Here is a 23,059-nt window from a genome sequence, read left to right as displayed (position 1 = left end):
GGGGCTGTGAGGAAGGTGCTGGGCACTGGGGAGGTCTATGGGCAGACCGGGGTGCTGGGCGAGCGGTGTGGTGTGCAGGGTGCTGTGCAGTTCTGGTGGGAGGCCAGCAGGGGAGGTCTCTGGGAGGGGTGGGGGCTGGGGATAGAGATCTGTGGTGGAAGTCTCTGAGCGAGGGGGTGCTGGGCAGCGGAGCGGTGTGGTGCAGGCCCACCCTGAAGGGGAAGGGCCACGCTGGCAGCACAGGGCTGGGCAGGCCAGTGTGCATCTGGCAGCTGCAGATTTGTAAACAGAGCCCTCCTGCTGGGCTGCCCTCACCGTGCTGTGCCTCATTGCCCCCAGCACCGCCCTTCACTCTGGAGCCTGCCCAGCCCGCCCCTTACCCCAGGGGGGCCCACAAAGAGTTAATCTGGCCCTGCCCCCCCTCTATCTATCATCTATCTATCCCCATGCACCCTATTATTCCCCCCAGCCCACGACCCTCCGATTGGGGTGCTGCCCCCCTCTGCCCATCCCGCCCCCTTGTGGCCGTGTCCTGGGCAGGGCTCCGGGGCGGGGGGGGGGGAGCCCCTCGGAGCCGCCCTGCTGCCCGGAGCCAGCCCTGGCTCTTGGCCCCCGGCCCAGATTCCTGCCCCCGGCCGGGGATTGGCTGAGCGCGGCACAAACAGCCGGCCGGCCAGCCGCCCCGTCTCGCTCCCTCGCTCCGCCATCCCGGCCCTGCGCCGCTCCCCTTCTCCCTTCTCCTTCGCTCCGTCCGCAGCGGCGCGGGGAGCCCAGGCGCCGGCCGGAGGCGGGGGTGGCGCCGGGGGCCTCCGGAGCGGGGCAGAGCGTGTCTGCCCGGGGGGGCGAAGGAAGGAGAAAAGGCACCGGAGAGAGGGCGGGGTGGCCAAGGGGGCTCGGGGAGGGGAGCGAGGGTTTCGTTCCTTCCTTCCTCGCCGATCCTTTCCCCGTTCCCTCCATCCTCGCCCTCTTTGTTTCCCTGTGCCCGGGCCAGCGGAAAGGGGAGGAAGGAGCTGCGGGAAGGAGTGTGGAGGCGGGCCCTGGGCGGCTGAGCTGTCTGTGCTGGCTCTTGGCTGCAGGGGCTCCCTCGCCCCCTCTGACCGCCTGCCAGGCGGCTGGTGCCAGGGCGGGGCTGGAGGACGATGTAAAGATGCCCCGGGGGCTGGCACTCTGGGTGCTCCTCTTGCCCTGGCTCTGTGCCCCCGGGGCACAGCCTGCAGCGCCCGATCGGGCGGCCGTAGCGCGGGAGCGCTTCAAGGTGGTCTTCGCCCCGCTGGTCTGCAAGCGGACCTGCCTCAAGGGCCAGTGCCGGGACACCTGCAAGCAGGGCAGCAACATGACCCTGATCGGCGAGAACGGGCACTCGGCTGACACCCTGACCGGCTCGGGCTTCCGCGTGGGTGAGCACAGCACGGGGCACAGGCCGGGGCATGGAGGAGGGACAGCAGGGGTTGACAGTTATGTGAAAAGGGGCATTGCGGGCTTTGGTTGTCCAGGGAGGGGACTGAGCTGCACTGGGGATGGGGGAGCTGTCTGGGGGAGGAGGTGCACTGGAGAGCCCCTCTGGGGTGGAGGGAGGTGCTGGAGGCAGATCAGGGGCATGGGGAATGAGGGGCTATTGGAACACATCTCCCTGATTTCCACTCTGCGTCAGCATGCAGGCTCTGCTTGTGTGGCTGCACTCACCTGTGTTGCTCACACCTGTCTCACCAGCATCGGTTGCACGCAGGCTTTTGCACACTCACTCTGGTGCACTTTGGACACGGAGCTGCTCACATGGCTCCATTCCACCTGTCACTTGCTTCTTTTCACATGCGTGTGCCCCTGACATGCCGACACCAGTAGAGGCCCCCAGTCCCTCACCCACACACGGTGCGTGGCCAGGCCCCTTGTCTGTGCACACATTTGCACACTCACAAATCTCGCAGATTGTGCCACCGTCGTGCTCAAGTGGGCGCATTTCCTCCCGTGGGCACTTGCCGGCGCACTAACTAGCACTCAGAGGCTTGCACGCTTGCCATTCACTTAGCCGTGTGCGCACTCTCCCCTCTCCCCTGGCAGTTCTTCCAGCAGCAGTTCATGGCTGGAGGAAAATCTCGCCTCAGCGAATGGCCCCGTCCCAGCTCCGTCCCCTGGGGCCCGTCCGACGCCTGCACCTCCGGCAGCCGGCCTCCAGTCTAACACACACATGCGTCACACGCACACGCATGGAATCCAATGCACACACAGGCAAGGAATCTAACACACACACACCCAATCTAACACTTGCACACATGCAATCTCATGCACACACCACACAATCTACTATATGCACAAGCTAACACACCCAGTCTAACGCACGTATGTGCACTTACAAACACAATTAAATGCACATGCATACACCCACTCACACAATCTAACACGCACGTGTGTGCAATCTTGCTTGCCCATGCACACTCATGCAGGTTCCCACACACACTCTCACACACACCCCAACTGGCACACACTCGGACATGTGCTCTCACATGCACACTCCTTTGCACTCACAGTAGCCTGGGCCAGCTCCCTCTGCGAATTCCCTGGTTTGTAACATTCCTCAGCTGATGCTGGTGCCCCTCCTGCCAGGCACCATGCCAGCCCCCCTCCCCGCCCCCCCCCAGCTGGAGGAAAGATCCCTGGTGCCCCTTCATCCTCCTGCTGGGGGACAGTTGGTGTTGGGGGTGGAATGACCTCTGAGGCTAACTGAATCCAGAACTGGGCTGGATTCGGCCCAGAAAATCCCCTCCTGGCCCAGGGCGGGCCCAGCACCTGCACCCAGCCTTGGGTGTGGGAGTGGGAGGGATGGAAGGTTCAGGGGAGGAGAGGATTTTTTTGGAGGGGAACTCTTTGATCCTTGCTGAACAAGTTCTACCTCCCCACTGTGGGTCTGACCCAGACCTCAACCCCTCCAGTCACCCAGTCACAGACCCCTGGGGAGACCCTCCCCCTGCCTCCCAGCTGGCCCACCCCACATGTCCCTCCCCTCCACACTCATCCCTGCCGGGCTCCATCCTTCCCCCAACACCCCTCCCTTCCCTGCCTGCTCCCATTCACCCCCATGCACCCCTGCATTCCATCCATGCACCTCACCCCATCCTCCATCCAGCCCCCCTCCCACCATGTGCTCCAGCCACACACACCCTGCTCCCTCCAGCTTCCCCTGCTCCCCTCACTCAATCGCATCCCAGCATGTCCCCACCCCCCCCCCCCCCCCGTTTTGTCTCAGTGACACAAAAAGACTAAAAATACCTCAGGCTCCAGAAACCGCGGCCTTTATTGACTTTGCACTTGGGAGGGAATGAAATTGAGTCACTGCTGGAAGTGAGGGGGCTGGAGCAGGCGCCAGGTGACCCCCCTTCGCCCACCAGTGCCGACTCGCAGCCCCCTGTTATCCCAGCCCTGAGCTCTGCCACACAATCCCTCAGTCCCGACTCACAATTTTCTCTGTCCCTGAAATCCCTCTCCCACCCCAGTGCACTTTTTCAACTGGACACCATGATTCTCCTTCACTTCCTGTCCTACCATGGTGTGCGGCTGATCAACAGCCCTTCACGCCCCACCCCAGAGGTGGCCACATCTGAAGCCCTGAGTGCGCAGTGTGTCGGCCTTTCCGATGATGGGACTGCCGCAGGAGCCATTCGCTGTCCTTTTGTTATTGTCCTGAGTGTTTGGATAATCTCTGCTCCAACACTGAGTCACCCACGCTTGAGCCAGGGCAGCTGGCTGGGCCTGGGAACCGGGTATATAAGCACCACTCTCTCCCCTGAGCCACGGCTGTTCAGCTGCCCCTGCAAACTCCCCACCCAAGGAAATAAACCAAAACAGCTGGAACCCCAGCCTCAGCCTGGGAGTCAGTGTAGGGATGGTGGTGTTTGCTGGGACTGCTGGCTCTGGGAGGGGAGTGGGGTCTAGTGGCTAGAGCAGGGGGGCTGGGCGTAAGGGCACTGGAGCTCTGTCCCCAGCTCTGATTCACTCTGTGACCTGAGGGATGTCACTTCCCGCCTGGATGGCCTCAGCTGGGTATTTCATCCTGTGTGGGTTTGTGGGGAAGGATGTGGGGGAGGAAGGGCTTGTGGTTAAGGCCCTGGGGCCAGGAGACCTGGCTTCTTTTCCTGCCTCTGCCACAGACACCCTGTGTGACCTCGGGTGAGCCCCTCCCCCCTCCAGGCCTGTGTCCCCCCCATCCTGTGTCTATTTAGACTGTAAGGCCTGTCTCTCACCATGGGTCTGTGCAGTGTCTGGCACAATGGTTCCTGATCGCGCGTGTGTGTGTGTGTGTACAGTGTACAGCGCCCAGGACACCAGGCCCTGATCTCAGGTGTGTGTGTGTGTTTGTATACAGCGCACTAGGCCCTGATCTCGTGTGTGTGTGTGTGTGTGTGTGTGTGTGTGTGTGTGTGTACGTACAGCGCACTGGGCCCTGATCCCGTGTGTGTGTACGTACAGCGCACAGGGCCCTGATCTCGGTGTTGTGTGTGTGGGTAGCACCCAGCTCACTGGGCCCTGATCTTGGTCGAGGGCCTCCAGGTGCTGCTCCAATACTAACAGGGATGTTAACACATTGGTGTTACATTAGTCCCTGGAGGCCCGGCTGAGATCACAGACTCACACAAGGAAGAGTTCCTGCCTCTTGTGCTCTGGCCAGCTTTCCCCTCACCTTGTGTGTACCCTGGCTTGCCTGCTGGCTCCCCCACACCACGTGTGCCCTGTCTTGCCCGCCGGCTGCCCCCACCGTGTGTGCCCTGGCTTGCCTGCCAGCTCAACCCCATGTGTGCCCTGGCTTGCCTGCCAGCTCACCCACCGCATCTGCCCTGGCTTGCCCGCAGGCTCCCCCCTGCATGTGCCCTGGCTTGCCCACCGGCTCCCCCCGTGTGTGCCCTGGAGCAGGGGTTGGATGGGGCAGGGTGGGGACAGGGAGCAGGGGGTGGGTGGGTAGGGAGCAGGAGGTGGATGGGGCGGGGTGGGGGCAGGGAGCAGGGGGTGGGTGGGGCAGGGACAGGGAGCAGGAGGTGGGTGGGTAGGGAGCAGGAGGTGGATGGGGTGGGGACAGGGAGCAGGAGGTGGGTGGGTAGGGAGCAGGAGGTGGATGGGGCGGGGTGGGGGCAGGGAGCAGGGGGTGGGTGGGGCAGGGACAGGGAGCAGGAGGTGGGTGGGTAGGGAGCAGGAGGTGGATGGGGTGGGGGCAGAGAGCAGGGAGTGGCTGCGGGTGGGTGGGGCCAGGCGGCTGCAGGGTGGACACAGGCGGTGCGGCAGTGGGGGCAGCATGGGGGTCCCTGGTCTAATCTCCCTCTCTCTCCCCCCAGTGGTGTGCCCGCTGCCTTGTATGAATGGTGGGCAGTGCACATCCCGTAACCACTGCCTCTGCCCCCCTGAGTTTACGGGGCGCTTCTGTCAGGTGCCTGCGAGCCGCCAGGCCCAGGCCCAGGGGGGGCAGCAGCTGCTGCAGTCGGCAGCGCTGGGGCCCCTCGAGGGCCCGGCCGGTGAGACGGGCTCCAGCAAACACGCCATCTACGCCGTGCAGGTGATCTCCGACGCGCATGGTGCTGGGGAGCCACCCGCAGGCCACAGCCCCAAAGCCACCGTCAGCCACTCCACCTTCATGGTGCCCCTGGGGCCTGGGCACCACTCATCTGAAGGTAACTGCTGCTGGGAACGGGGAGGGGGTGGGTCTGAGGAGTGTGATGGGGATGGAGGGCAAGGGGAGGGAATGATAGGGCGAATGGGGTGACAGGGTAACTTGGAGTGAGGGGATGATGGGGCAGGGGAGGGGTGACTGGGTGAGGGTGATGGGGGTAGGGGTTGTTGGGGGTGAATGATTGGGCAGGGGAGTGATGGGGTGATGGGGGCAAGAGACGGGTGAGTGGGTGGGGGTGATGGCGGGCAGGGGTTGTTGGGGGTGAATGATTGGGCAGAGGGGTGATGGGGGCAGGGGGTTAATGGCGGGGGGCATCTCTCATTTAGGGGAAGTGCCAGGTGTTGTTGCCTGGGGAGGTGGGTGTCAGGGGAGGGTCCATGTGCTGACACCCACTCGGGCCCCACTCCAGTACAGGTCCACCCCCCTCTGCTGAATGTGCGCGTCCACCACCCGCCCGATGCCTCCGTGCAGGTCCACCGCATCGACAGCATCAGCACCGAGGGCACCGGGCCGGGCGCCCAGCACCACCTCATCCAGCACCCGGCCCAGAGCTCCATGGGCCAGAAACCCCCCACACCCCATGCCCGGCCCCACACGCACAAACCCCTGGGACGCTGCTTCCAGGAGACCCTGCCCAAGCAATCTGTGAGTTGCCCACTCCCCAGGAGGCACTGTGCTGAAGGGAGGGGGGCGGGAGTCAGCAGGGGGTGCTGTGGTACAGGGAGCGGGGAGGGGTCAGTAGGGTCGCTGTGCTGCAGGGAGGGGTCAGCAGGGGGCGCTGTGCTGCAGGGAGCAGTGATGGGTCAGCAGGGGGTGCTGTGCTGCAGGGGCAGGTGGCCGTCGTGGTCTGACTTGCCTGTCGTTTCTCTCTCCGGCGATGGGGGGCACCGTTTCTCAGTGTGGGAGCAACCCCCTGCCAGGCCTGACCAAGCAGGAGGATTGCTGCGGGAGCATCGGCACCTCTTGGGGGCAGAACAAGTGCCACAAATGCCCCCACCTGCAGTGTAAGTAATGCCTGTGGCCCCCTTCCTCGTACAGTCTCACAAGCCCCGTGGCCCGCCCCCTGCTAGTGCTCCTGTCCCCGCCCCACAGTGCCCCCTGCTGGGAGAAGCCATGCCGGAGTAGCCAGGAGCTCCCCCAGCCAGTGACCCTGCAGCCCTTCTGCTAGCCAAGAGGGGTTGCCCATTGCGGGGGGAGCCAGGACGGACCCACTGAGGGTCTGTGAGGGCTGGTGTTTGGCTGGTGCTCCCACTTGTCCCCCTGGCCTGGCGCCGACCTCTCCCAGCCTGGCACAGGGTTTACGGGAAGCCTGGATGGGGCCTTACGTAGCCAGGCTGTGGCCAGCTGGGCTGCCACATTCCAGCATCTCGCCTTGGGCGCTGGCTGGGCAGTGCCCACCAGTCCCTCCCAGAGCTTCCAGGGCACCATGGCGGGGGATGCAGGGCACAGTGCCCTATGCCCAGCTGGCTAAGATAGGGAGGGGATGGATCAGGTGGCAGGTTCCAACCCTCCATTCTCCCCCTCCCCCCGCACCAACCCCCCTTCCTGGCTCTCCCACTCAATGGCTTTTCCAGCTCCCGGGGATCTGTGAGCCGCAGGGTGTTTGTGTTAGAGGTAGCCAAGAATGTGCTTCATGGCCTGGCTCCCTGTTCTCCGGCTGGGCAGGCCCGCCCGCTCCCTTTCATCACGCTTCGGCTCTTCCCGTCTGCAGCTGCCACCCACCCATCCCTGTGGGAAGTGCTGCCTGCCCCCTGGGGGTGAGAGGAGCATGTGGGGTAGGAGAATGGAACCGTTTGTTACCTGAGGGAGTGCACGGGTGCTGCCACCCTGGCCTCTGCCAGCAGGGGGCACTGCAGGGAGTGAGGCAGGAACTGGCTGTGGGGGAGCTCCTGGCTACTCCAGCCCTGGCCTCTCCCAGCAGGGGGCAGTGTGGGGAGTGAGGCAGGAGCACAGGGGGAGTTCTCAGCCGGGCATTCTGACCTAACTTGCCCCTGGGGGCAGTTTCTCCTTACCCGTCAGTCAGTAGCCAGCAGTGACTCGGGGGGTGGGGGGCTGTCTCTGTTCCCCCTGCCTCTGCTGCCTGCGTGAGTTGTGATAATGCCTCACCCTTTTCCCAGCCCTGCCCTCTGCACAGGCCAGTGGTGGTGAGTCTCTCAGGTTAATAAATTCCCATGGTCCCTTGGAATTCTGTTGCCATTTGAATCTCACTGGGACAACCCCCCTCATCCCCAGCGTCCCCCCAGCGCCTCTTTCTCTTTCTTCTCAGTCTTTCTTTCCATTGTCCCCCCCCCCCCCCGCAATGTTCCCCAGCTTGGACAGATCAGGAGCAGCCTGGCTGCACACACGCCTGCTGGAATGAACATCATCCCATGTCCCCGCCTCCTGCGCCTGCTGGCCTGGCTGTGGTAGTGAGACCGGCGCAGCACTGGCTAGCTGATCACTGCTTCCCCCAGCACCACCCCCAGCGGGGCCGCTGCTGCGGGGGGCGAGGAGCCAGAGACCCTGGGCCAAGAGGCAGCGCGTCCAAACCGCCGTCTGTGCAAGCGTCTGGCACCCGTGCTGGGCGGTGTCTGTATTGCAATGGTGATGCAGACCCCCATAGCCCACCCAGCTGGAGATTGGGGCGTGTCTGGCTAGGTGCCGTGCAGACTCTCATAGCCCCCTCCCCGCTGCCTGAGGTCAGGGCCCTGCCCCAGGCTCTGCACAGATACAAGAGACAGTGTCTGCCCTGTCAGGCTCAATGTCTAGACAAATGAATAAGAGGGGAAGGAATGGCACCGAGTGGGAATGGGACTTGCCTGAGGTCAGTGGCAGAGCTGGGATAGAACCCAGGAGTCCTGAGTGCCAGTCTCTCCCTGGTCTAACCCACTAGGCCCCACTCCCTTCCCAGAGCTGAGGCTAGACCCAGAGAGTCCTGCCCTCACCTGTACGCCACGCTGCATCCTCGCTCCCGCTGATTCTCCCTCTGGGGTTTGTTGTGTGTTGCAGACTCGGGGGTGCAGAAGACAGGCCCGATCCGAGGGGAGCACGGGGGTGATTGCCCACAGGGATACAAGAGACTGAACAGCACCCACTGCCAGGGTACCCAGCGGGCGCTCCCTGGGTGGGGGGACTGAAGACCTGCTTCTGTGTGTGTGTTGTGTCTGTGGGAATGTGTCGTGTGTGGGGCTGTGCTGTGCTGTTGACCCATCTCTCCCCAAACACACTTTAATGAGTGTGCTCTGTGGGGAGTGTGCGTTGTGTTGTTGTGTTGCATGTTCTTGTGTCACTGACCCCTCTCTCTCCCTGTGCAGACATAGAATCATAGACTTTAAGGTCAGAAGGGACCATTATGATCATCTAGTCTGACCTGCACAATGCAGGCCACAGAATCTCACCCACCCACCCCTGTATCAAACCTGTGTCTGAGCCATTGAAGTCCTCAAATCATGGTTTAAAGACTTCAAGGTGCAGAGAATCCTCCAGCAAGTGACCCGTGCCCCACGCTGCAGAGGAAGGCGAAACCCCCCCAGGGCCTCTGCCAATCTGACCTGGAGGAAAATTCCTTCCCGATCCCAAATATTGCGATCAGCTAAACCCTGAGCATGTGGGCAAGACTCACCAGCCAGACGCCCAGGAAAGAATTCTCTGTAGTAACTCAGATCCCACCCCATCTAACATCCCATCACAGGCCATTGGGCATATTTACCGCTAGTATCACTCTTGTGATACTGAAACTAGAAATATGAAATATAACTCTGAGGTCCAACATTAACGAGTGTGCCCTGTGGGGTGTGTGTGTTGTGTTGTATATCCTAGTGTTGCTGACCCTCTCTCTCCCTGTGCAGACATTAACAAGTGTGCCCTGTGGGATGTATACGTGTTGTGTTGTGCATGCATTGTGTTGTTGTGTTGTGTGTCGTTGTGTTGCTGACCCCTCTCTCTCCCCGTGCAGACATTTATGAGTGTGCCCCGTGGGGTGTGTGCTTATTGTGCTGTGTGTGCATTGTATTGTATGTCATTGTATTACTGACCCCTCTCTCTCCCTGTGCAGACATTAACGAGTGTGCCATGCAGGGCGTGTGCCAGAATGGCGAGTGTCTCAACACCCAGGGCAGCTTTCGCTGCGCATGCAAACCTGGCCACATGCTGGGCCCATCCCGCAGCCAGTGTGTCCGTATGTAGGGGGACCGGGGGTAGGCTGGGGGGGTCAGGGGGCTTGGGAGGGTTGGGCAGGGGGCTTGGAGCTGCATTGACCCTATCTCCTGGGGGGGTGATGGGGGCTCAGTGTCTCTCTGGGGTGCCCAGCTGGGGGTGGGGGGATGAGGGGAGGGGCTTGGAGCAGCACTGACCCTGTCTCTCCCGGGGTTGCAGCAGAGAAGTCGGGGGAGAAGAGCCTGTGTTTCCGGCTGGTGAGCCCGGAGCTCCAGTGTCAGCACCCACTGCCCACTAAGCTGACCCGCCAGATGTGCTGCTGCAGCGTTGGCAAGGCCTGGGGGGCCCGCTGCGAGCGCTGCCCGGCTGATGGCGCAGGTAAGGAACCACAAACTGGGCGGGAATGGAGTATCTGCCACAGCACTGACAGGGGGAAGCTTGCAGCGCCGGAGTCCTTGGCTGGGGCACTGCCACAGGGAATTTCGCAGTGCTGTAGTCCCTGGCTGGGGCACTGCCACAGGGAATTTCACAGTGCTGTGGTCCCTGGCTGGGGCACTGCCACAGGGAAGCTTGCAGCACCAGTGTTAACCTGTCTCCTCTCCCATCTGGCAGCTGCCTTCAAGGAGATTTGCCCAGCAGGGAAGGGCTACCACATCCTGACATCCCACCAGACCCTGACCATCCAGGGGGAGAGCGACTTCACCCTGCACATCCACCCCGACGGCACCACGGACCTGCAGCAACAGCACGAGCTGCCCAGCCTGCCGCCCCTCGAGGGGGACTCTCAGGAGTCCGAAGGTCAGAGACCCCGGGGAGGAGGCTGGACTGGGCACGGGGGCCAGGGAGGTGCCATTGGCACTCTGCTCACCACGACATGGGGGTTCCCTAAACTTTCCCTAGTGAACCCCAGTAATTGCAGGGGTTGTACCCCACATTGCCCCATGGTGAACCCCAGTATTCTCACAGGCTGTACCCCACATTGACCTATGATGAGCCCCAGTATTCCCAGGGGCTGCACCCCAAATTCTCCCACTGTGAACCCTCTCTGAGAATGTGGGGTTCACAGACAGATAATTTGGAGGTCCCTACATTCTCCGAGGGACAAGCCCACATTCCCCAACAGTGAACCCCATGTTCTCACAGAGGTGTCCCCCACATTCTCCCATGGTGAACTCCATGTTCTCTGGAGCACCCCAAATTCAGTAAGGGTGAACCCCACTTTCTCAGAGCTGTTACTCCCTTCTTTGTTGGCAAATCCCCAAATGTAAGGGGGCAAAGCCCATGTTGTCAGAGCTGTTACCCCAAATTCTCTAAGGGCAAACCCTATTTTTCAGGGGTACACCCTGTTATCTAAGACCCCCAGAATCCCAGAGCTGGGAGACCCTGCTCCCAGAGCAAACGCCCCGCTCTCAGGAGGTGAACCTCACATTCTCAGCCTGGCATGGCAGGATCTGACCCCCGGCCCTGTGTTTGTCTCTTGCAGCTGTCACCACGGCCATGGTGAGTAGGACCTCCAGAGCAGCAGAGGAGCAGCGGATGAGCAGAGGGGTGATGCGGGTGTGAGGGGAGGATGGAGGGAGTGGGAAAGGAGGTGCTGGAGGGTGGTGGGCGAGAAGGCGGGAGGAGAGGAATGAATGAAAGAACGAGAGAAGGGGAGGAATGAAGCGAAGCAGAGGGAGGAATAGGGCACCCGGCTGGGTAGTGGAGAGGAGCAGGTGCCCCCACCGTTTAACCACTCCCCCTCCAGCTGCCGGCATATCGGACCAACTCAGAGGAGCAGTCAGTGGACCAGTTCTATGCCAGTGCAGCCACCCTGGGCGCCCGCTACCCTGGTGAGTGATGGAAGAAAGGCCACTGGTGCGGGGAAGCTCGCAGCGCTGCAGCCCCCGGCTGGCCACTGGTGCGGGGAAGCTCGCAGCGCTGCAGCCCCCGGCTGGCCACTGGTGCGGGGAAGCTCGCAGCGCTGCAGCCCCCGGCTGGCCACTGATGCGGGGAAGCTCGCAGTGCTGCAGCCCCCGGCTGGCCACTGCTGCGGGGAAGCTCACAGCGCTGCTAACCCTGTTCTGTCTCCATTGGGTCCCAGAGGTGGTGGCCCGTCCCACAACTGCCATGGTGCAGAAGGTGCTGCCGGATCAATACACGCGTAGCGCCGTGGAGATCGCACCCACGCAGGTGACAGGTGAGAGCCTCATGGCAGGGGTGGGGGCTGCGTGCCAGCAACCTCCCCCCCTCCCCTTTGGGAGAAATTTCACATTCATGGACCAAACTTCCCTGCTCGGGCCTCCCCTTAATTATCGGGGGTGAACCCCAAATGTTCTCCAGCGATGTTCATGTTCTTCAGGGGGTCCCCCAAGTCCTTTCCAGGCTGACGATGTCTCCTGAGCGCTCCGGTCCGATGCAGTGTGGTCCCTGCGAGCTGCTATCGCAGCCGCCCTAGGGGTGGGAACTCCTGGCTCTTCTGGGGATCTATGAGAAAGAGATCTCCTGGTTCCTATGTCTGAGCCATTCGTCCTGATCCCCCCCGGGCTGCGTCTGTCTGTCCCTGCAGAGACGGATGAGTGCAAGCTGAACCGCAATATCTGTGGCCATGGAGAGTGTGTCATGAATTTGTCCGGCTACACCTGCATCTGCTACCCGGGCTACCGCTGGCATGCCCAGCGCAGGTTCTGCACAGGTAACATGCTGCCTTGCCCTCCTTTGTGGACGTGCGACACATGCACAGGGACAGGCATGTGCATGGCTGGGAGTGTGGGGGGCATGTCACGCCCACCCTGCTGAATTCACAGAGGTGTCAGCGCCCTGGAGGATCACAAGCATTGATATGATGGAGTGACCCCCGGGTATGCCTACATATAGAGGTCTGTTATGCCCCCCACTAGCCTGTATGCAAAGGTACGACACACGTGTGTCTGCGCAACAGGTGTGTGACATGCCCGCACAGCTGCGCAACAGGCGTGCGACGTGACCACACAGCTGTACAATAGGTGTGTGACACACCCGCAAGTCGGTCTGTGGAAGTCTGAGACACCCACCCTGCTTGCGCACGCTGGGCCTGGTGGTTAGGCCTGCAACACATGCACAACTACACATGCAAGCCTGTGACCCCGGCCCCTGAAATACGCATGTGGCCAGGGCTGTGACAGGCCAGCGTCCCGGCATGGCAGAAGTCAGTCATTCTCTCTCCCTCCCGCCCCCCGCCTGCCACAGACGTGAATGAGTGTGAGGCGGAGCCGTGTGGCATCGGCAAGGGCGTCTGCATGAACACGGGCGGCTCCTACAACTGCCACTGCAACCGGGGGTACCAGCTGAAGGTGCACAAGGGCGTGCGCTCCTGCGTGGGTGAGCACTCCAGAGGCAGGGGCTGGCGGGGTGGCTGCTGGGAGCTGGGGGAAACAGGGCATGGAGGAACGGGGGCTGGGGGATTGGAAAGGGGTGGAGGGATGGGCTGTGGAAAAGGGGGGCTGGAGGATGGGAAGGGGGGCTGGGGGATGGGAAGTGGGCATGGGGGATGGGAAGGAGGCATGAGGGATGGATAGGGAGTTGGTGGGGGGGAAGGGGTGATCGGTAAAGTCCTGTCCCCCTTCCTCTACCCTGTTCACACCCACCTCTCCGGTAGACATCGATGAATGCTCCAAGCCCCACATCTGTGGGGATGGGGGAGCCTGTGTCAACTACCCTGGGCACTACAAGTGTGAATGCCACCCCGGCTACCGTCTCAAGCCTTCCCGCCAGCCCCTCTGCGAAGGTAAGGGCTGCCTGGGCTGGGCTGGGGAGGGAGGAGAGAGCCCCAACAGCCTGGGAGACAGAGACCCTATAATAACATACCAACGGCCCTGAGAGATTCTATCATAACAAGTGGATGTGTGCAGCCTGAGCAGTAGTGAAAGCCAGAAATTTCCAAAGACCCAACAAGAACAAACAGTTGCACACAGCCCCAGAATTACTGAGAGAGACCCTACGATAACAAACCAGTGCCCCGAGAAACCCTACAATAGCAAACCAATGTCTAGGCCCAGAGCTTACACGAGACCTCAGAACAAGAAGACAGCGCCCCTGAGCAACCCTTCTCACAACAACCTGTCAAGTAGAGTTGTACAATAACAAACCAACTCCCTGCTTGCCAGAGGGCTTGCTGAGTCCTCAAGGACCCTGCCCTGTGCTCTGCCCCTTGTGGGGCTCCCCCAAAGGCCCCTCACCCTTCACCTTTTCTCTCCCCACAGACATTGATGAGTGCCTGGACACCGGCACCTGCCCTGACGGGAAGTGTGAGAACCGGCCAGGCACCTACAAATGCAGCCCCTGCCCTCCGGGCTTCCGGGGCCAGCATGGGATTTGCTATGGTAAGCGCTGGCCACAGAACCCAGGAGTCCTGGCTCCCAGCCCCCACTCTAACCCAGTAGGTCCCACCCTACTCTCAGAGCTGGGGACAGAACCCAGGAATCCTGGCTCCCAGCTCCCGGCTCCAACCCAGTAAACCCTCCTCCTCCTAGTGCTGGGGTTGGTGCAGTATCTGGGGTGTGACTGTCATGCTGGGGTTGGTGCATTATCTGGAGTGTGACTGTCATGCCCCCGTGGTGAGAGGTGCCCTGTGCAGTCCCCAGTGGGCTGGGGGATATTCAGCCCAGACCAAACTTGGCTGCAAGGGACTGGGTTGCAGGTCAAAAGTTGTGGGGGGGGCAGGGTTGGGGTTCAGCATCTGTGTCTTCCCAGATGTGGATGAGTGCTCCGAGGAGACCCCGTGCAAACACGGCTGGTGTGAGAACCTGCCCGGCTCCTTCCGCTGCACCTGTGGGGAGGGATTTGCGCCCGCGCCCAATGCCCGGAGCTGCTTGGGTAACTAGATCCCCTGCCCTCCCAGAGACCCCTGTTCTAACCACTGCACCCCACTCCCCTCCCAGAGCCCCCTGCTCTAAGCACCGCACCCCCTCCCCTCCCAGGGCCCCCCTGCTCTAACCACCACACCCCCTCCCCTCCCAGGGCCTCCCTGCTCTAACCACTGCACCCCACTCCCCTCCCAGAGCCCCCCTGCTCTAAGCACCGCACCCCCTCCCCTCCCAGGCCCCCTGCTCTAACCACTGCACTCCCTCCCAGAGCCCCCTGCTCTAAGAACCGCACCCCCTCCCCTCCCAGGGCCCCCCTGCTCTAACCACTTCACCCCTGCCCTCCCAGATCGGAGGACAGAAGCCAGGATTCTGACTCACAGCCCTCCTCTCTCTCTCCCTGCAGATGTGAATGAGTGTGAGGATGGGGGGCTTTGCCCCAATGGGGTCTGTGTCAACACCCTGGGCTCCTTTAAGTGCCAGTGCCCAGCCGGCTTCCACTCAGTGAAGGACAGGCCACGCTGTGAAGGTGAGGGGCTGGGCCATGGGGTGGAAGGGTGAAGGGGGCTAAGCTGATGGTTGGGGGGCATGTAGGGCTCAGGGTGAGGGATCTGGGCCGGGGAGCTGCCTGTGGGCAGTGAGGCTCAGTGGGGGGTCAGCAGATCGGTGGGGCTGCCTGTGGGAGTAGAGCAGCTGTGTGAAGGGGCTGGGTGGAGGCAGGGCCGGTTCCAGAGCCCAGCGGGGCAAGCACCCGCCTGGGGCGGCCCTTTCCCGGGGGGGCGGCAGGCTGGGCCAGCGGACCTGCCGCAGTCATGCCTGTGGGAGGTCCACCGGAGTCCCGGGAGCAGCGGACCTGCCGCAGGCATGACTGCGGAGGGGACGCTCGGCCGGCGGCTCCAGTGGACCTCCCGGAGGCATGACTGCGGACGGTTCGCTGGTCCCGCGGCTCGGCTGGACCTCCCGCAGGCATGCCTGCGGCAGCTCAACTGGAGCCGCCGGACCAGCGAACCGCCCGCAGCTGCGGGAGGTCCAGCCGAGCCGCGCGACCAGTGGACCCTCCGCAGTCATGCCCGCGGGAGGTCCCTGCTCCCGCGGCTCCGGGGCGCCTCCCGGGCATGACTGCTTGGGGCGGCCAAAAAGGTAGAGCCGCCCCTGGGTGGAGGGGTTTGTGGACATGGGAGCTGTGAGAGGGTCAGGCTGGTGGCCATGTTGTGGGGGGGGGTCTTGGGGGAGGGGCCTGGGCTGGGTGGCCATGTCGGGAGGCTGGATGAGGGGACCAGGCTGGTGGCCATGTCAGGGGAGCTGGGTGAGGGGGCCAGGCTAGGTGGCCATGTTGTGGGGGAGGGGGGCTTGGGGGAGGGGCCTGGGCTGGGTGGGCATGTTGAGAGGCTGGGTGAGGGGCCTGGGCTGGGTGGCCATGTCAGGGGAGCTGGGTGAGGGTGCCAGGCTGGGTGGCCATGTGTGGGGGTCTGGGCTGGGTAACCATGTTGGGGGTGGGGGTTGGGAGGGGGCTGTGTGGCCATGTCTGGGGGGGATTGGGAGTGGGCTGGGTGCCCATGTCTGGAGGGGGCTGAATGAGGGGGCTGGGCTGGGTGGCCATCTCTGGGGGTCTGGGTGATGGGGGCTGGCTGGGTGACCATGTGGGGTGGGGTTGGGGGGGGCGGGGCTGGGTCGCCTCGTTGTGGGGGCTAAGTCAGAGAACTGGGCTGGGAGGCCATGGGGGGGGCTGGGTGAGGGGGCCAGGCTGGGTGGCCATATCCAGGGTGGGGCTGGGTAACAGGACCAGGCTGGGTGGCCATGTCAGGGGGGTTGGGGGGGGGGCTGGGCTGGGTGGCCTTGTTGGGGAGGGGCTGGGTGAGGGGACTGGGCTGTGTGAGGGTGTGGCTGTGTAATGGGGCTGGACTGGGTGGCCATGTGGCGGGGGCTGGGTGAGGGGGCTGGGTGGCCATGTCTGGGGTGGGGCTGGGTAAGGGGGCCAGGCTGGGTAGCTATGTCTGGAGGGGTGGGGCGGGTGAGGGGGCCAGGTTGGATGGCCATGTCCTGAGGGACACTGGGTAAGGGGACCAGGATGGATGGCCACGTGGGGTGGGGGCTGGGAGTGGCTCCCTCACCCCGCAGCTCTCCATGTTGCAGACATTAACGAATGTGACTTCCCGGCCGCCTGCATCGATGGCGAGTGTGTCAATTCCGTGGGCTCCTACCGCTGCCTGTGCCGCGCCGGGTACAAGCTGGTGAACGGCAGGAAGTGCCAAGGTGAGGTGGGGGTGTGGCACAGACAAGTGTGAGCATCCAGGTGTGTGCGGGCAGGGCATGCCAGGAGTCTGGTGTTCCACACACAGGAGTGTGACGCAGTGAGGAAAGCATGTTGCACCGAGTGTGAGCAGCTGTGTGTGGCAACACAAGGACATCGCACACGGGGAGGTAGGAAAGTCTGGGCATGGCGGGGTAGGAAGGCACGTGAAACACTAGGCTTCAGGAATGCCTTGTGCCCAAGTGTGAGCCTGATATGCTGCAAACTGGGCCTGCCATGAGTAAGAGCGAATACCAGGGTGTGTGTGAGGGACAGAATGTGTGGAGCTGCACAAAGCATTGCAAGGGCCCATGCATGTGTGTCTTAGTGAGCGTGGCACACTGGAAAAGGAATGAGTACAAGCCTGTGTGTGTGTATAGCTGGGTGTGAGTGTCCGTGAGTGTGAGTTAGTGTACTGTAGGGTGACACACACGGGGCACAGGTTTGTGGCGTGGATGAGTGTGTATCTGAGTGGGCACAGGTGTGGTTGTGCAGCAAGTGTGCCACTGCACACCCCCTGCCTCTATCTCCCACTGGTCTCCTGCCAGATATCGACGAGTGTGCACTGGACCCCAGCTTGTGCCTGCCCCACGGGACATGTGAGAACGTGGACGGCTCGTACATGTGCGTGTGCGATGAGGGATACACCCTATCTGAGGATCAACATAGCTGTGAGGGTGAGAGTGGGACGGGGGGGCCTTCCCCTCTCGGGGGCACTGGTTCTGATCTGGTGCCAGGGTGGGGCACTGTGGGATTGATTTACCCTCTGCCCCTCAGATCTGCAGCCCCCCGATCACAAGAAGGAATGCTACCTGAACTTCGATGACACCGTCTTCTGTGACAGCGTCCTGGCCACCAACATCACCCGCCAGGAGTGCTGCTGCTCACTGGGGGCTGGCTGGGGTGACCACTGTGAGATCTACCCCTGTCCCGTGCCCAACTCAGGTGGGACACACTCTACCCCCTCCTCCATGCCACCCTCCCCCATTCCCACTGCCACCAGTGAACCGTGGAACTACCTGCTACTGGACATGGTGTGACTGTGAACATCCAACCCCCAGGCTCCAAGGCAACTACTAGAATCCAGCTGTGGAGGGGGGGTCAGGAAGGCATTACCCATGGAGGGAGTGGGGGGATACTGGGCAGGATGGGCCCATTGGTCTGATGTGGGGGCAGGGAGGGGGGGATACCAGGCTGGATGGGCCAAAGGTCTGATCCATGGGGCAGGGAGAGGGAATACCTGGTCTAGACATTAATCCCTCTTCCCCAATGTGCATGTCACCCGCCTCCCCTGCAGCTGAGTTCCACTTCCTCTGCCCTGACGGGAAAGGATTCATCCTGGATGACAACATCCTGAACTATGGCATCCCCGCCCACCGGGGTGAGTGCCAGGGCCCGCGCCCTGATCTGCTTGGCGCCTGCACTCGACGGCTGGGGGATCAGGAGCCAAGGTTACACCTTCCCCTGCACTCTCCCCCCACAAGTCACAGGGATACCAACCCTGCTACCTGGCCATTACAGCCCCCCACACTCCACCCCAGAGACGGCTGCATCTCAGTGCCAGCCATGGGACCCCTGTATAAACAACCCCCATACTCCACCCCAGAGTTGGCTGTATCTCAGCGCAGGGCGAGGGATCCCTGTATAAACAGCCACTGCACCCCACCCCAGAGGCAGCTGCATCTCAGTGCTGGGTGAGGGATCCCTGTATAAACAGCCCCTGCACCCCACCCCAGAGGCAGCTGCATCTCAGTGCTGGGTGAGGGATCCCTGTATAAACAGCCCCCCTTCCCCACCCCGGGGTTCCTTGCAGACATTGACGAGTGCAGCCTGTTCAGGGAGGAGATCTGCAAGGAGGGGAAGTGCATCAACACGCAGCCGGGCTATGAGTGCTACTGCAAGCAAGGCTTCTACTACGATGGCAACCTGCTCGAGTGTGTGGGTGAGGAGGGCGAGTGGCATCAGCTCAGGCGGGCAGATACCCTGGTCTAGAGCTGGGGGAAGTGGAGGGGGCAGACAGGGATGCCCTTCTAGGGGGCGCTGCTGTGATCTGGCCTTGGTGGGGGGTCTGGCTGGCTCAGGGGGGTGAGTGGGGAATGGGACATGGGACCAGTCTCCTCTAGGGGGCGCTGCTGTGATCTGGCCTTGGCAGAGGGACTGGCTGGCTTGGGGTGGGGGAATGGGACCCAGGCCTTCCCCTCTAGGGGGCGCTGACTGTGATTGGGGTGGGGCCAGGTGCCCGGGAGAGGTGCCAACAGGAGGGGCTGGGCTCTGAGCCATGCCCTTTGCCCCCAGATGTGGATGAGTGCCTGGATGAGTCGAACTGCGTGAACGGGCTGTGTGAGAACACGCGGGGGGCCTATGTCTGCACCTGCCCTGCCCCTGCCATCTATGACTCCACCCACAAGAAGTGCCTGGCACCCAGCGAGATCGGTGAGTCCCCTTCACACATGACATGAGCTCACTGGGTCTGAGCCTTGGCCCTGGCCAGGTGGGCAGCCCCATCACAGCCCTACCTCCTCCTGGCCCCTTTGCAGGTGGGATGCTGGGGACGGAGCTTCCTTCCTCCCCAGGTGGGGGGCACATTGGTGGGGCGCGGACTTGCGAGCAAAGATGCCCCCTTCCTGCCCTTGGTGTCATGATGACCAATTTGGGGTCCTTGGTGCCATGACAACCCACTGAGCCTGTGACATTAGAGCAGGGGTGGGCAAACTTTTGGGCCTGAGGGCCGCATCGGGTTTTGTAAATTGTATGGAGGGACGGTTAGGGGAGCTGGTTGTGGTCCAGCCCCCACCTCCTATCTGCCCTCCTCCCCGGACTCCTGCCCCATCCAACCCCCCCGTTCCCTGACGGCCCCCCAGGACTCCTGCCCCATCCACACATCCCCGCTCCCTGTTCCCTGACCACCCCAGGACCCCCGCCGGCCCATCCAACCCCTCCTCTCATTCCTGATGGTCCCCCTGCGACCCCTGCCTCATCCAACCACCCCTTCTCTTTGTCCTCTGACTGCCCCTGGAACCCCTGCCCATGACTGCCCCCTGCTGCCCCATCCAACCGCCCCCCTCCTTCCTGACTGCTCCCCTGGGACCCCTGCCCCATTTAACCCCTGTTCCCCCCTGACCACCCCAACCCCTATCCACACCCCCGCCCCTGACCACCACCCCGAACTCCCCTGCCCTCTGTCCAACCCCCCCTGCTCCGTGCACCCTTATGGTGCTGCCTGGAGCACCGGTGGCTGGCAGCGCTACAGCCGGGCCATGCCGTCACCACCGCGCAGCTCAGAGCACCAGGTCAGGCCAGGCTCTGCAGCTGCACTGCCCCAGGAGCTCACAGCCCCGCCACCCAGAGCATTGCACCGGTGGCAGAGTGAGCAAGCTGAGGCTGTGGGAGAGGGGAAACAGCGGGGGAGGGGCCGGGGGCTAGCCTCCCGAGGCAGGAGCTCAGGGACCAAGCTGGATGGTTCTGTGGGCCGGATGTAGCCCACAGGCCGTAGTTTGCCCACCTCTGCATTAGCGCCTATGGTGATTCCTCCTGGCCCCTGATGCCATGGCAACCCAATCAGGTGCAGAGTTACCATGATGACCTCGGCTGGCCCTTGATGCCATAGCGACCTCATCAGGTGCAGTGTTACCATGTTGACCCTAGCTGGCCCCTGATGCCATAGTGACCCTTGTCAGTCTGGTGGTGCCATAGCGATCCCTGCTAGTCCCCAATGCCATGGCAACCTTGTCAAGCCCCGATGCCCTGTGACTGTACCCTGGTCCTGCAGATGTGGATGAGTGCCGGGACCCTGGAGCCTGCCGGCATGGGCGTTGCATCAACACGCTGGGCTCCTTCTACTGTGAGTGCAGCCTGCCCTGGATGCTGGATCCCAGTGGCAAGGAATGCCAGCTCCCCGACATGCAGGCAGGTGAGGGGTACGCAGGGCTGAGTGCTACTGCACAGGCCCAGGAGAGTGGGGGGTGGGGTGGGATTGTGAACCTGACTATGTGAGTGAGCAGGGGGGCAAGTGTGAATGAGTGAGTGTGTGTGTGTGTCAGAGTGTGAGCAGGGGTGACTGTGTGTTCCTGATTGTGAGGCAGGGTAAGTGTGAGCACCTCACTGATTGTGACCATGGTGGTTACGAAGATTGTGAGTGTGCCCCTGTAATTGCTGGTGCCTGTGTGTGAGTGTGCGCCTGCTTGGGTGTGCAGTGAGTGTGGTGGTGTGCACAAGGGCCCCTCCAGCATGCCAGGCCCTGTGGGAGTGTCTCCTGCGGGTGCTGGCTGGGATGGTGCTGTGGGCTCCCCCTGCTTTCTCTCTGCCCTGGCAGACCGGGCGGCCGATCGGCGCGACATCTGCTGGCAGCACCGGGGGGAGGACAGCATGTGTGCCTCCCCGCTCAACGGCTACCACCTGACCTATGAGGAGTGCTGCTGCCGCTACGGCAAAGGCTGGGGCTTCCAGTGCCGTGCATGCCCCCCCCGCAGCCCAGGTAGCACTCATGACCAGCCTGCCTCTGGGGCTGTTGCCTTCAGTCTGGTCCCAGGGTGGGGGGACTGGCTGTCTCAGGGGATGAGGAGTGGGGTATGGGGCCTTTCCCCTCTGGAGGTTGCTGGCTCCTGTCTGGCCCCACAGTGGGGGGGACTGGCTGGCTCAGGGGGGCGGGGAGTGGGGTTCAGGGTCTTTCCCCTCTGGGGGCTCTGGCTCTGATTGCACTGGGCAGGATCTGATGGGATGTGATTCACTGCTATGTGTCCCAGGCTCATTGTGGTTCCTTGCAGGGCAGCAGTGTCAGCCATCTCAGAGCGAGAGCAACTCCTTCTGGGACCTCAGTCCCTTGTTCCTGGGCAAGTCCCGCAAAGGTTAGTGATCCTTCTATACACAGCCCCCATGCCCATCCCAGAGGTTGCTGCATCTCATTGCAGGCCAAAGGGTTCCTGTATGAACAGCCCCCTGTGCCCCACCCCAGAGTCAGCTGCATCTCTGTGCCAGACAAGGGATCACATGCCCCCTCCCACAGTTTCAGCTGCATGGAAATAGGCTCCCTGCCATTCCTGTGGTCTCATCTGTGTTCCCCCCACCTTTGTACCTCACCCCCCTCTCAGAGGATGATACCTCAGAGGAGGATTCAGATGAATGTCACTGCCTGAACGGCCGCTGCGTCCGGACCTACCATGGTGCAGTTTGCGAGTGCCCTGCAGGCTTCCAGCTAGACGCCACCCGCATCCGCTGCCTGGGTAAGAGTGCCAAGCCGCCTGTGAATTACATGCACTGCAAAGGGATGTGCTCTCCACACCACCAGGGCTCCTGAGTACTATCCTGAGACGGGAGTCTGGTCTAGTGGATTAGAGCAGGGGTAGGGGTGGGGTTGGGAGCCAGGACTCCTGGGTTCTCTTCCCTCTTCACCTTTCACATACAGTGCTGCTAGCTGTCTCTCTGTGCCTGGTCTGTTGGGGGATGCAGGTTGAAGAACCATACTCAGGCTCTAGACCACAGCCACTCCATTAACCCTTTCCCTCCCTCTCCCCACCCACAGACATCGACGAGTGCCGGGAGCTGAACCAGCGAGGCCTGCTGTGCAAGAACGAGCGCTGCATCAATACCAATGGCTCGTACCGCTGTGCCTGCAAGCCAGGCTTTGTCCGATCCCGCCACCATGGGGGCATGTGCATCCCCCAGCGTCGCCGATAGCTCCCTGTCACCCACCAGGGGCGCTGCCAGCTGACACAAGAGAGAGACTCTGTCGCTAAGGGTTCACATCCTGTTGGGGGGGGAACGTAATATTTTTTAATTGCTAAAAATGGGGCATTTTATTGGGTTTTCCTCCCTCTGCAAGATTTGTTTATTAGCATTATTTTAGGGCTGCATTATTTGCACTCATTTCTGTAGGAACCAGGTATGCAAAAGCCAACAACCTTGTAAATAATGAGAAGGAAGCTAATGAATTAATTAAATTGCAGGAGTGGATTCTCGGCTAGGTGTTTGTATGCTGTGCTGTCTGCATTGGTGGGGGCGGGCAGACTCTGCAGCTACTGCCCCCCAACAGTGGGTGCTGTGACAAAGGAAGCAGGGCAGCCTGTATCCTTGCAACCCCACCCAACTCTGCCCTCCGAATGGTCCCCCTGTAGAAAGCCTGGACACAGCTCTGACATCATGCAGTACACCCATGATGTCATCAGCCAC

At 62.1% G+C, this 23,059-nt stretch overlaps 1 protein-coding gene across 7 annotated transcripts; it reads left to right on the top strand.

The window, feature by feature from the left end:
* The first annotated feature begins 709 nt into the window (after positions 1-709).
* LTBP3 (latent transforming growth factor beta binding protein 3) lies at positions 710-22,851 on the top strand. 7 transcript variants are annotated; one of them, XM_045023263.1, is made up of 28 exons: positions 711-1,397; positions 5,319-5,651; positions 6,065-6,295; positions 6,532-6,654; positions 8,639-8,731; positions 9,684-9,806; positions 10,004-10,162; positions 10,397-10,582; positions 11,268-11,284; positions 11,532-11,616; positions 11,868-11,963; positions 12,333-12,458; positions 12,992-13,123; positions 13,401-13,529; positions 14,005-14,124; positions 14,495-14,617; positions 15,011-15,133; positions 16,738-16,857; positions 17,443-17,571; positions 17,672-17,839; positions 18,192-18,275; positions 18,708-18,836; positions 19,190-19,327; positions 20,664-20,804; positions 21,207-21,368; positions 21,658-21,738; positions 21,982-22,113; positions 22,413-22,850. In XM_045023263.1, exons 1-28 carry the CDS (start codon positions 1,148-1,150, stop codon positions 22,565-22,567), a joined length of 3,888 nt encoding a protein of 1,295 aa, XP_044879198.1. In that variant the 5' UTR covers positions 711-1,147; the 3' UTR covers positions 22,568-22,850. The 7 variants fall into 7 exon arrangements, with proteins under 7 accessions (XP_044879200.1, XP_044879198.1, XP_044879199.1 ...); XM_045023264.1 differs by having other exon boundaries at positions 713-1,397; positions 6,060-6,295; positions 6,549-6,654; XM_045023267.1 differs by having other exon boundaries at positions 1,266-1,397; positions 5,537-5,651; positions 6,549-6,654.
* Positions 22,852-23,059: the final 208 nt, after the last annotated feature.

This window comes from Mauremys mutica, chromosome 7 (genome assembly GCF_020497125.1).
Source record: "Mauremys mutica isolate MM-2020 ecotype Southern chromosome 7, ASM2049712v1, whole genome shotgun sequence".
Classification (NCBI taxonomy): domain Eukaryota; kingdom Metazoa; phylum Chordata; order Testudines; family Geoemydidae; genus Mauremys; species Mauremys mutica.
The sequence above is the reverse complement of the archived record's forward strand: the minus strand, read 5'-3'. Positions and strand labels throughout refer to the sequence as shown.